This window comes from Chenopodium album, chromosome 5, assembly GCF_948465745.1.
Source record: "Chenopodium album chromosome 5, dcCheAlbu1.1, whole genome shotgun sequence".
NCBI lineage: Eukaryota > Viridiplantae > Streptophyta > Magnoliopsida > Caryophyllales > Amaranthaceae > Chenopodium > Chenopodium album.
In genome coordinates this window covers 5,035,365-5,049,179 of record NC_137838.1, presented here as the reverse complement: position 1 = coordinate 5,049,179, position 13,815 = coordinate 5,035,365, and the positions used below count along the sequence as shown (strand labels likewise).

The window sequence follows — 13,815 nt, the reverse complement described above, 5'->3', positions numbered from 1 at the left end:
TTTTAATACTTGCTCCATTTCCTTTTTTGAAATTTTTTTACAATATTTAATTCATTTCTCACACTTAGTGGACCCAACATAATACGCTTTTACCTCCTATTCTTCCACTACTTCTGCTTTCTATAATTTTTTATTTTCTCAAGTACCCTACCACTTCCATATTTTATTACTTTCTCCATTTCTCCTAAAACTCCGCGCATGGAGAAATGGAGCAAGTATTTAAAAACGGAGGGAGTATATTATAGTCAAAGGAAATAATTAGCTTGATAAAAATGATAATTATATCTATTTATACTTGGTTGAACTCGAATATGACCTGACTTGGAAATGACTCAACCTGATTCACTAGTAGAAAAAGCCTCATTTGCGTCGCTCATTTATAGTGTATTTGCGTCGCTTCTATGAGCGACGCAACTGCTCGCGACGCAAATGACTTTTAAGTCATTTGCGTCGCTCCTAGGGGCGACGCAAATAAGAGTCATTTGCGTCGCTCCTTTATAAACAAGCGACGCAAATGACTTTTTTTATAAACTTATTTTTTGTCATTTGCGTCGCTCCTTTATAAAAAAGCGACGCAAATGACTTTTTTAAAAAACTTATTTTTTGACATTTGCGTCACTCCTTTATAAAAGAGCGACGCAAATGACTTTTCTGATAAACTTATTTTAAGTCATTTGCGTCACTCCTTTATAAAAGAGCGACGCAAATGACTTTTCTGATAAACTTATTTTAAGTCATTTGCGTCACTCCTTTATAAAAGAGCGACGCAAATGACTTTTCTGATAAACTTATTTTAAGTCATTTGCGTCGCCCCTTTATAAACAAGCGACGCAAATGACTTTTCTGATAAACTTATTTTAAGTCATTTGCGTCGCCCCTTTATAAACAAGCGACGCAAATGACTCTTTTGCTAAACTTTTTTTGTTATTTGCGTCGCTCCTTCATAAACAAGCGACGCAAATGACTCTTCCAATATATGCATTTTTTGTTATTTGCGTCACTTGTTTGTTTAATGAGTGACGCAAATGAGGTGAATTTTTTTTTTTTAATTATAATATAATAATTGCCTTGTATATGTTTGTAGTACCTGTTTTCCTAGGTATAAAGTAATATGCTAACGCTAATATAATTGAAATTAAAATGCAATATTATTGAATAATGCAAATGTAAATTTCGGCATAGTCTCCTTTGTAATTTGGCCTACCCATAAATTTGGGAATGACAGCATTATATTAACAACCTGTCCAATAATTTACATCTCAATATCATAGAAATTATACTCATCATCCCAACACCAATTAACCAAATTTCATTTCAAGCCTATAATCCAAAACAAGAGTCCAACATGCGCTAAGTTTACAACAAAACAATATTGACCTCTTCATCATTAATAAGTATAACACAAGCACCAAACCAACCAAAATGTTGGTAAATCAAATGCGTTCATTTCAAGCCTAAGAACTATAACAAAATAATCCAATAAATAATATGGAATTTGAAGCCAGCGTAATTCAATTTAGGGACAAAATCTTCATTTTCCCTAACACGATCGAACAAGTCCATAATGGAAGTCCACTTCCTTTTTCTCTTGCAAACAGTTTAAATAAAGTCACCAGTTCCTGATATCAAATACAATTAATCAATAAACAATCAGAGTTGAGAATGAAGCATCAAAGCAACAAAATAATATTCTACAATTATTTTAACAACTACATTACCTTTCCAAGAAAATACTAATAGTTGTTCCTCTAATTAAGTATACTAGCAGAGGAATAAAGGATTGATGCCAATTATTTGCAAAACCTCTTAATACAAAAACCAAGAATGGCATTTATACGATTCGATCAGGATTTTCTTAATACAAAAACCAAGAGTGACATAGCCATTGTAATCATGAACTAATGCATGACCTTATCTACTACAAAGGCACAAAGAAGATATCAATGAGATTTACCTATAAGGACCATCACCAATAAAAGCAATCCTTGCTTCTGGTAGTTCATCCATTACCCTGCTCAATTACACAAGTCAGATATTTAGGAATATCAAATTAACATACAAGATATTTATGGTGCAATAGGAAAAAGAAATATTAGAAAGAAAATCTCCTCTAGCACAAAACATTTACAGTTCACAACTCCAAATTTGCAATTTTAGCTCTTCTTAATTATTGAGACGTTAAAATCTCAGAGAAAGACAAATTAAATTACTACAGCAAACCTCGTGATTACAATAGGATGTTTCTCTCATGACCAGTGCTTAAAAAAAAGGGAATAGTTAACCCCTCTATGTTCTACACTACTACTGTGAACAAAGCAATACTCAGAGTTAAATTAAGGAAGACTCAAAGTCTCAGACTAAAATAGTAAAAATATCCAGAATATTAGAGCAAACAAACAGCATTTAAACCTTATTAACTGTACATGAGTCTTCTTTATTATCCGAATAGTGTGCTGCTGGCTGCGGGGTTTGCAAGGATAGTTCATGATTACAATTGCTATGCTAAAAAGGTTCTGCTGCCCCCCTCTGTTCTGAGACAAAATGATGCTGCTACAAGCTGGAAGAAACCGTGCCTTGGGTGTGTTAAAGTAAACTCAGATGCTCATATTCTTGAGGGGTGTAAGGCAAGGCTAGGAGTGGTCGTTTATTTTTAACAAAACGGCCTGGTAAAATTATTTCAATACAAACACTATGTCATAGTTTATCTTTTCACGGCCAAGTATATCATGGAACATTTTTGAGCTAAAAAAAAATGGGAAAGAGCTTCTCTTAGTAGTAGCAGGGGAAAAATCAACCAGAATGAGCAGCAAAACATAAAAATTAAAAAAAAAAATAATAATAATAAAAAAAAAACAGTCAGATTTAAAAAACTGTAAAATGAGCAGCAAAACATAAAAGAAAATACAGTCAGATTGGAGAAAAATCAATAAAATAGTAAAATCAAAATTCACCAAATCAACTACATAAATTCACCAAAACAGAACCAAAATAGTGAAATCAACTACATAGATTCACTAAAACAGAACCAAAATTCCTTAGAATCGAGTATAAATCCTATATTTGACGAACCCTAAATTCGAATATGAACCCTAAATTCGAATATGAACCCCAAAAAGCTGTTATTTATAAACATGCTTGTAAAACTAGAATTCGTGCAAAAAACAACAACAAAATAGGTAGATGAAACTAAGTTAATTTACAATTGAATCCAAATATCTATGTAGATTGAAGTGCATGATAAAAAAGAAAAGAGATGAAGAGGTCTTACCTTGCTTGAAATCGATTTTGCATATGCAACTTCAGCAACAATAGAGCCAAAATTCCATATTATTGAGTACAAACCCTAACTTTCAATTGTTATTTTGCTCAAATTTAATTAAGGTAATTTGCTTGATTTTTTGCAATTGAATTTCGTGGGGATTTTGGGTAGATTTTTTGCAAGAAAGTAGGGGATTTTTGCTCGGATTTGCTCGAATATACGGGGTTTTGCCTCACATTTGCTGGGATTTTTTATTAGTGGTCAAATTGGTAGGTTATGAAGACGAATTTCTCGAGGTATTACTCTTAATTCGCTGATGTTTAGGGGGTTGAACAGCAGCAAAGCAGCAATGGGGAATTCAGGGGTTTTACCGATCAATTTTTTGGGGTTTTGATGTTGAATTTCTGGGAATTTTGGGGTTAAATTTTCTAGGGTTTGGAGTATTGAAGTTCGAACAGCAGAAGGCAGCGAGAATTAATATAAGTCGTAATGGTCATTTGCGTCACTCAGTAAAGAAAGAAATGACGCAATTGACTCACAAAGGTTATTTGCGTCACTTGTCAATAAACGAGTGACGCAAATAACATTGTTATAAGCGTCGCTCCTAATTATAAAAGCGACGTAAATATAAATAAGTTGAAATATGTTTGACATTTGCGTCGCTTTATAACAAATGCCCGACGCAAATTACTTATAAGGTTGTCAAAATATCTTATTTGCGTCATTTGTTTCTATGAGTGACGCAAATAAGGCGACGCAAATGAGCATTTTTCTACTATTGATTGTAACCTGCAAATTATTGACTTGAACATAACCCGACTTGAATCCGAGAATGACCCGACTTGGAAATAACCCAACCTGATTATAACCCGCAAATTATTGACTTGAACCGAACCTGACTTGAACCCGAGAATGATCCGACTTGAAAATGACCCAACCTGATTATAATCCGCAAATTATTGACCTGAACCGAACCCGACTCAAACCCGAGAATGACCCGACTTGATTCTAACCCGCAAATTATTGACTTGAACCGAACCCGACTCGAACCCGAGAATTACCCTAACCCGTTTTAACCCATGAAAACCCAAATTAAACCCAACCTATTGTTCACCCGACCCAAATGTAACCCGACCTGTTATTAATCCGACCTAAACCCGATAAGATATGACCCAACGTGACCCGACTCAAGCATGACCCAACCCAAACCCGACCCGCATAGGTTATGGAATTAATCTGAATTGACCCGACCCACTCTTACCCGACCCAAACCCGACCCGTTTACCCGAATTGACAGCTCTATTCTCTACCGATAATTAATTTTAATTAAAAAAAAACCATTTTTCCATCTTTTAAATTTTAATTTCACTTATGTTATAAAATAAAATATTTCAAATGATCAATGACAATTTTTTTTTTCTAGACATCATAAAATAGTGTATATGACTGTACAGTGAGATAGAGTTGAGGCAATTAAATTACATTTTTACTATGTCAAAGCAAACATAATTGAACAGATTAGTTTTACCGTTGGCCATTTCTTTTGAATAGCTATAAGTATGTAATTTGATAATGTAAGTGTAATAAATTCATGATCATGGATTCATGGTAGTCAATTTTAATTATTAGCTAGGTCCATTGTTGAAATTTGTTACAGATGAAAACCCTAATTAATATTTTGCATGTTAAAGAGAACCAAAAATAGAAAAATAAGAAACGTATTAGACAAATGGTCCCCTTGTGGGCTTACATATCCTTCTCAGCATCAATATGCAATTTCACACCTACTACTATATACCAATTGCTTGCTTCACTATCCAATTATATTTCTACTCACAAACTCACCCTTTATCCAATTCCTTCTCTATCTCTATCTTAGCATTGAGTTGGGAATGTGGCCACATTATATGCACATACTTAAGTGCCACTTTTTTAAAATTTTGACATATTTGAGTAATGTACTCTCGATCATTCCGTTTATAAATGTTGTTCGTATCTGATTGATAGTTTCTGTCTTACAAAATAAGTAACATAAATGAACAACATTAAATTAAATAACTGATAAGAGAATGAACCATTGATTATCAAACCAATAACATATGTTTCAAATTTACACATAAAAGGGCAATTGATTATCGAACCACACAAGAGAGATTATTAATTACTATTTCGTAGGTATATCCTTGAGAGGGTGGAAAATTATGTTTACATAATACAATAGCTAACTAGCTGGTCATTATCCTCATAAACATAAAAAAGCTAGTGGTAACATACCAAAATGCATGGTAAATAATGATTGGAAAATTCAGAAGAGTTTTTTTTTTTTTTTTTTTTTTTTTTTTTTTTTTTTTTTTGACATTGAATTCAGAAGAGTTAGTGGAGAATAAAGAGGTGAAAAACATGGGACATTCCTAATTTGGAAATTACAAAAATAAAGGGTGGTTCTTCCAACTAGGGGAAGCTGGCATACATAATTAGATATAATTGCATTCTATTTTAGTACGTTTGTTTATCTCTTCTGTCCCTCCGGAACAGTTGTTCAGTTTTCACATGCACCCTTCATTTTTAGGGTTACACCTTTCAAACCCTTTTATGGCATGTATGCTCATATATTAATAGTATGACTAAGGGTCTGTTCTCATACGTTTATTTTCACTTCAGTTCAGTTCAGTTCGGTTTAGTTCAGCTCCTAATTTCCTTCTCTTATAAAATATTCAGCTTAGTTTAGCTCAGTTCAGCTGAGTTCGGTCTATGAGAACAGGCCCTAATAAGCCATTTTTTTTAGACACATGCAAGTTGTTATATATCTTTAGGTGCATGCAAGATATAATAGTTAAAACAATAGGAGCTTATTATTGATTACAATTTGCTAAAGAATCTTATGTATACTAATTACAATGAGAGGCTAAGGATAAATAAATGATATAAAACCACTCCAAATGTACCATTTCTTGTTTGGAGTTAATTAAAGGCCTATCATATATGCATTTTTTTTTTTATCTATAAGCATATAGATTAGCACACTATATAACACATTTTTTTTCACACAATTACACACAAAAATTCTTACATGCAATGCTTATACTTTTGTAGTCGATTGTAGCCGACAACTATGGTTTGCACAATTACATATTGTTAAACTAATTCCATTATTAAGCTGATAATCCTGATTGATATGAAACACCTGTTGAAGTTATCCAACCTTGGCCAAATATAAATTGAGACACTGTAAATTTCTCTGCCTCTCCTCTAGCCATATTCACATGCAAACCGGGCCATTTGACCCGCTGTGACGTGTCGGCCCGTGGCCCGACATTGCCATACTCACCATAGTATAACTTGTCTAATGGAGATGTTGCATTCCACTCTAACCATCCTCTAGGATCAATATGATCACCCAAGTAAGATTCCATGTACACAACTCTAGCAAATATTTTCCATGGACGGCCCAAATATGTTGGGTAGCTAGACTTGGCTGCCTCGAGGTCCGTGGTTGCTCGGGCTTGGCAAGCTTGGATCGACATGCCCGTATTCTGATTTGGGTCCTTTCGGTTTTGGGCTGTAATTGTGACCTTTTGTTGGGGCATGGGCTTACGAGCCCACATGGTGCAATTTTGGAACACAACAGCCGCGTTACCAAAAATAAAATCTACGGTCCCATATATGTCACACTCTCTATAGAATTGTCTTTGTGAGTGTACGTACAGTGTGTCTTGGTATCCTTTTATCTCACAACGGTAGACCACAGCATGGTCTGCACCTACACGAAGGGCTACGGCTTGGTGGTTACCAGGGCCAGCCTCGTTTACAAATGTTATATCCCGAACTACAAAGCCAGTGCCGGTTGCAGCTACAAAAGAAAATTCACAATAAGAGAACATTAATTGACTATTGAGTGTGAAAGAGGTAAAGGGTTAAAACCAAAATAATTCATCTACTACGTATATTATTATTATTATTATTGTAGATGTCGTGTAACTGTATAATTACCTATTATTGATATTATTCTTGTAAAATAAAAATAAAATTACTCCGTCCAATTTTTTATTTATTTATATTTGAAAAGTTTACTCCGTACTATGGAGTGGTAAGGGTCGGAGAGATGTCATTTTTAGCTTTTGAAGTGAGTGGGCCAATTAGAAATTGGTGGAGGAATTTTTGTCCTTTGTAAATTTTGTATTGTTGGATAAATTTTAGTGGGTTACTTTCTCCCAAAAAAAAAAAAAAAAAAAAAAAAAAAAGGGTTAACAAGGCCCACAAGATTAAAAGATTAAAGTACTTAAGACAGAAATCGAATTTTGAAGCCCAATAAGGCATGAGTGCATGACCCGGTATTTTTTTTTGGGGGTACTACAATTTGTTGGTCTTAGCGTAAAGGCTGAAATTGAATTGTTCAAATATTGTTTGTTAGTTACACGATTATAATGTGAACCAGTTCATTTTCCCAAAAAAAAATTTTATCTTTGTTTCTCAATAATTTTTATAGTTGCAATATTTTTAGTTCAAGCTAGTTTTTGCATAATTTCAATATTAAAAAAAAAAAAAAGGGTTAACGAGGATGACATTAGGTATCCCAAAGCACATTTTATATATTAAATATCTATAATTGTATAAAAATAAAAATTATATAAAGTTGATATTGGGAAAATATTCTAAGAGACGAATCTAACAAAATCACACATGATCATATTTTACTTAATGTATAAATCATATTATATGGTTAAACAAAAGTGATGAATAGTGCAAAATTCCAATTGTTGCAATATTATTAAAACGAAGGAAGTAAGATCTCACTATAATACCTTATTTTTCCTTGAAAACAAACCACCATACAGTAAATTATTAGAAAAGTAACTTACCAAATGCAGCAGTGTGGAAAGTGGTAATCTGATCACGACCCACACTCCTTTGGCCAGAAATCACAGTCCGACCCTTGCCTTCACCTAAAAACCACAAGTTTGTTTTCTTTCTTCCTACTTTCAAGTTTTCCTCTGCATATCTAAAACAATATACACTTGATTTAATCTATGTAGGAAATACATATTTTCATACCTAAATGTCCTATACTTTAGATTCACAAGGTGTGTTTAACCGTTTTAAATACTAATGTACTCACTCAAATTTATACCTAACCAAATGTACATGTACTTGTTTTCTTTGAATGTTAACTTGTATTTAATCGACGCGTTTTAAAAATTACAAACCACTTTAAGCGACACACATGATTAATATGAAAAAGAAATTTATAAAATGGAGACATCATTTTCATAAAGTTGTAAACTTAATGTTACGCTTTCTACAACTATATATATATGCCATATATTGGCCAATACATACCACATTCTACTTTGACAGTGTCAACTTCCATGGGTTGAAAACATTTAACTCATATCTCATGAATTAAATCATTAGTCATTTTTCTTGTTAAATCAAGCCTATAACATCATAATTAGTACAAGTAGATACTTTGTATGAAACAAAAGCTGGCACTACTTATAGAAAGTAAGAAACAGTAGAAAAGCAAAACTACCGACACTAAGCATTTGTCATTTTCCTAATTTTTTTATTATTATTTATATGCCGTTTTCCTAATTTATTTATTATTACATCCTTTTTAAAGCCAATTTCTTATTCTTGCAAAAATTAAGGAGGTATTAACCTAGTGTTAGACTGAGAACATATATACAATAAATCACGGGTTCAAATATCTCACTCCCATATATTCGTATAAATTATAAAGCTTATGACTATTTAATTCGCATTTATTTTTTAAATTTTTTTTTAAAAAAATCATATATAAAGGATCTTGCTAACGAACGCCCCGGACCGTTAGATAAGGAGTAATTATATTGGTTGAAATGATATTAAGTTAGGAATGCATAACAAAATCACGCGTCGTTCGGTGTAATTAATGTTAATTTTACTCTAATATTTCCACTTTCATTCTCTTATCTAACGCCCCGGGGGCGCTCATTAGCTTTTGCCATATATAAATATGTTGATTGGAATAATCTATATCTATACTTCTATACTTAGTATTTAAAAACACAAACCATAAATTTTTCATATGACACATCATCACAAGTCACTCACTACCATATATGACACATGTCACCTCTTTTAATCTTTTGTTTAAGTCTTTATACATTCTATAACTTGCAAATTCAATTAAGAAAATGAAATGTTTCATTTCCATCATAATAAAATAATGTTGAACCAATTAATATACATCACATAAACATATGAATTGATTCATATAAAAATTGTCTTTTCAACTCCTAGACTTAAAATATAACTTAAACCAATATGTCATTTCATATCCTACATTATTCATGTAACTAAATTCCTTTATCTTTTTCCACAGTTCTACCCTCATTGTTTTTTTTCCTTTTAAGTTTTAGCAATGAAACAATTACTTCGTATTTCATATCAAAAGTTTCAACAATTAGAAAACATACCTACATATGAAATAACCTAGGTAAGAACCTGTGCATCGAACGGGCCAAAAGGCTAGTTTATTTTAAATATACATTCAAAAGGTATATATACTCATAAAACTATCATTTTTGGAATGTGACTTTTTTTCTTCTACATTAATTAGCAAGTTAGCAACTACTCATAGAATGATTTTTTTTTTTTTTTTTTTTTTTTTTTTTTTTTTTTGGTTAAAACTACTCATAGAATGATAAGTATGCGATCATTTGACTAATCGACTTCAGTATGAAAATTGACACCAATTGTCAAATCTAATTATATTAGCTACTTTTTACTTCCATCATGTGAAGGTTGTATATATTTTGTGACGACATTTCTCAATCACATTTTTATAAATTTATTGATAAAGAAGCTTATTTGTGCAAACTAATTGGACAATCACTAAAGAACATGTTTCTCAATCTTGTCAATAGAACATCAATACAATCATTCACAAATTATATTATTGTTTCTTAATCTTACCAATACAATAATCATTTTGTGATTAAATATAACTATCTTGTTTCATAATCTCTAAATTAATTAGTAACTAGAAAGGCGACAGATAAGACAAATTATATTATTGATCTTTATGAGTGGAAATACTTAACAATAATAACAATACGCACTATGAATTCTTGTCAATTGATGTATATAGAGTTTAAATGTGCGCAACCTTATCAAGCAGTAATATTATACGAAGTATAAGGAGTATATACAGAAAATTATATGTCCAATATAGAACAAGAAAACTTACGTTCCAGCTTTAACAAGGATAATAATGCGACGTGCACTATTTTCGGGTGCTTTTTTGATAGCCTCAGTAATAGTCTTTACGGTTCCTGACCCATCTTGAGCCACAACTATATCCGCTTGTACACTTTGGGTCGGGGTGCCTAAAAGCTCTCTTTCGGACCTTGTCATCCACTTAGGAAATCCGGAATCATTATCTATGTAGGTTTTGGGTTCGAATCCTAACAACCTCCGATTTTGTATAGGAGTGCCTGAAAAGTCATCCATATTATGACTGGCCGCATATATAGCTAGACTATTGCTGACTAGCTCGGATAAATCTTGGAGCCTTTGGACCATTTGATTCTTGATGGTCCCACCCACGTTGTTAAATCCTTCCGTACACGTGTCGTGATTTGTCATGGCCCCACTTAACCATGTCACCACATCTTGCTGGGACCCTCCCTGCTATTCAAAAAATTGAATAATGCTTAGTGAATTACTATTTGCCAAAAAAAAAATAAAAAAAATAAAAAAAAAATTTAGTTGCAACAAATAATGTTCGTTGGTATTATATTGTGGTTAAATGGTGATGGTATTCACTAGTTTTATTAGTATCAATTGAGTTCTTTGATGGTAATATGAATGATACCATCTATCACAATGTAATACCAATAGGCATTACTAGAGTTACTCCCTAAATCCCATAATGCATAACATAGTCAACATTGTATAGATGTCGATTCATTTGTTTAACTTTAATTTGTATATAATTAAATATTAATAAAAATTATTTTAAAAATTACATTATGAAAGTTTATATATATTAATTAATTAATAGCTATCTAACAATATTTTTTATGATAAAATATGTTTTTATTATGAAAAAATTATGATTGAAGCTAAAACATAAATAGTGAAAAAAGTCCAACGTCTCATGTATTCTGGGACGGAGGGAGAATTAATGACTCAAACTATTATAAGTATGGAATTAAGAATGCTACTGTATTGGCAAAAGAAAATTAAAAAGTTAATAGTAACTAAAAAGAAACAAAGAAAGTACAATTATACAAGTAGAATGTAGCTTTTTGTTGAAAATCATAGCAACATGAGATTGAAAACAATGAGAAAAGCATCTTGTAATTAACAAAGAGTTTTATCTAACTTAGTCTTATTAAAACTATAGCAATAAGTGATTTAAATGTTCCTCACAATGTCTATTATGACAAAAATTAATCAATTCAAGTTGTAGACAAAGTGTTAAAAATTTAAAAGGATGACACTCCCTCAAATTATTATTTATTAATTTATTATTATTTATTCATGTTTATTTTAAATTTACTCATCAATAGAAATGGGATCCACCACTTTTATAGTTTTATTCACACTCTTATTTTTAAATTGTCACTTTTACATTTTTATTTCCCCTTTAAATTATAGTGCATTCTTGGTTTCATGAAAAGAGAGGTGTGAATTGAAGTACTTTTTGTGCATTTTTGTTACTTATCATCTATATTTAATCAATTCAACAAAGTATTATTTTTTGTATCTTACCATAAGACTGTCATATAACAAAGTATTGGATTTTGTATTCCAACAATTCAAAAGTGCAATAATTTTGGAATTATTTGTCTCTATATATATATTGTATTTTACTTGGGGTCAGTTTTTATAAGAAGGTACATAATAAAGAGATGGTGAAAACAAGTGAGATAATTCCAAACGAATTATGGCATCATTTTATCTCCATCAACTAACTGTAGCTGCTACTCATAACCTCCACTAAATTTCTTCTTTTCACCAATATAATGTTAGACAAAAAAGAGAATCCTTTTAATGAATTACTCCATATTATTTTTATTAACAAATTAGTGAATGACATTTTCGCTTTTAAATATACTGTTTACAGATTATCACTTTATTTTGTTTGTAATAATTTTAAGTAGATTATCAAAACGTGTACTTCTATTACAGCTTACGCGAGTACTAGTTATACCATTACATTATAATTTTAAGTTTTAACATATAGTATTTCGTATATAATGAATTTTGACATGCAAATTAAATAATAATTACACGTAGAATAAGAATTATGATCAATGTTTTTTCACCATTACACGTGTATTTCAACAACATTAATATGTACGGAGTAGTAGAAATAATAATCTTGATTCATGAACATTGGACCCCATCATTAATGTGAATAATATAATGTCGTTAGTAATACTGTTTGTTAGTAATATAATCTTATTACTATAATTAGTAACACTGTATTAAAACTCACCTGAACTTTTGCACCATTACTATCACTACCACTCTCTACTTCCACCGACGACGACGTCGTTTGAGAGACATAGACCAACGACCGTCCAAGGAGGTCAACGGAATCATCCAACAGCTCTAAGCAATCCTCGTACGCCGACCTCGTCAACGTGTCCATCTCCCAGTTCCTTATCTCCGTTGACTCTCCTAGTGCCACCCCAAATTTTTGTAAAGTCATGTTTACGGAAATGTGGGCCACCTGGAGCGGGTCCTTAGCGAACACCGCTTCAGGGAACTTTGCCAGTGTTGACTGGCAAAGTTCTGGGAACCGGGTCATCCCACAGGCTTGCCGGATTACCCTAGTGGTACCGGGGCCTGGGGATGACCCTGCAGGAGCCCTCCTCATGGACTTCATCGCCACTGGGATTCCACAAGCAGTGGCGATGATGAGGAGGGCCCCTGCAAGTAGGAGTAGGATTTTACATGTTCGAGTTTTGGATGGGGGTTTTGGGGTGGTGGTGGGGGTGGGGGTGGTGGTGGGATCGAGTTCGGTTATTCGGGCGGATGGGGTGGGGATTAGACGGCCGTAGTTTTGGCTCATTTTGAGGTGGTGTAGGATAATGAGTTTTGAGTTTAAAGAGAGATAAAAGGGGGGATAAATAGGGGGGTTTGGGAGGTGGGTGCAAAGTCTTGTCTAAGGGAGAGTGTTAACTAACTAGCTGTTTTCTACTAGGATTACAAATGGAAAGTTTGAGGATGGCTTTTTAGCGGTGTTTATTAGGTGTATTTGAAATCATGTATTCTCATCAACTATTGGAATATAATTTTCAATTTTGGAATGAATATTTATGATTGTGTCTTTTTAGTTTTTAGTAGTTGATTTGGCTTTGTATGAGGACTTGAGGTAGATACGTGCAAATGTGCAATGAAATGTGTGTACGTGCTTTAGAATTCTGTTTTATTTTATACGCCGACGTATAAGGTGCATATTGGGGTTGTTTGGTAATTGGCTTTTTGCCTAACTTTTGGCTTTTAAGTTTGGTTAAACGGCCAAAAAATATGTTTGGTAGTTGGCTTTTTTGTTGGCT

At 32.6% G+C, this 13,815-nt stretch overlaps 1 protein-coding gene and 1 long non-coding RNA gene across 3 annotated transcripts; both read right to left on the bottom strand.

Moving 5' to 3' along the window:
• Positions 1-1,283: 1,283 nt before the first annotated feature.
• LOC145630166 (uncharacterized) lies at positions 1,284-3,755 on the bottom strand. The gene is made up of 2 exons (XR_014112018.1): positions 3,269-3,755; positions 1,284-1,619 (listed from the first exon to the last, which is right to left on the bottom strand). It is a non-coding gene; the product is annotated as an uncharacterized LOC145630166 (long non-coding RNA).
• A 2,420-nt stretch (positions 3,756-6,175) lies between these two features.
• On the bottom strand, positions 6,176-13,533 carry LOC145631616 (putative pectinesterase/pectinesterase inhibitor 61). Of its 2 annotated transcripts, none has more exons than XM_081683733.1 (4): positions 12,750-13,533; positions 10,491-10,933; positions 8,119-8,258; positions 6,176-7,109 (listed from the first exon to the last, which is right to left on the bottom strand). In XM_081683733.1, exons 1-4 carry the CDS (start codon positions 13,326-13,328, stop codon positions 6,412-6,414), a joined length of 1,860 nt encoding a protein of 619 aa, XP_081539859.1. In that variant the 5' UTR covers positions 13,329-13,533; the 3' UTR covers positions 6,176-6,411. The 2 variants fall into 2 exon arrangements, with proteins under 2 accessions (XP_081539859.1, XP_081539860.1); XM_081683734.1 differs by having other exon boundaries at positions 10,491-10,930; positions 12,750-13,532.
• Positions 13,534-13,815: the final 282 nt, after the last annotated feature.

Bases quoted from the DNA above. Each gene is read 5' to 3' on its own strand.
- LOC145631616 (XM_081683733.1), bottom strand. From the start codon at position 13,328: ATGAGCCAAAACTACGGCCGTCTAATCCCCACCCCATCCGCCCGAATA. The intron at 10,934-12,749 runs GTGAGTTTTAAT...TTTTTTGAATAG, and splicing joins GTAATGGTGCAAAAGTTCAG to CAGGGAGGGTCCCAGCAAGA. The intron at 8,259-10,490 runs GTAAGTTTTCTT...ATATTGTTTTAG, and splicing joins ATCCTTGTTAAAGCTGGAAC to ATATGCAGAGGAAAACTTGA.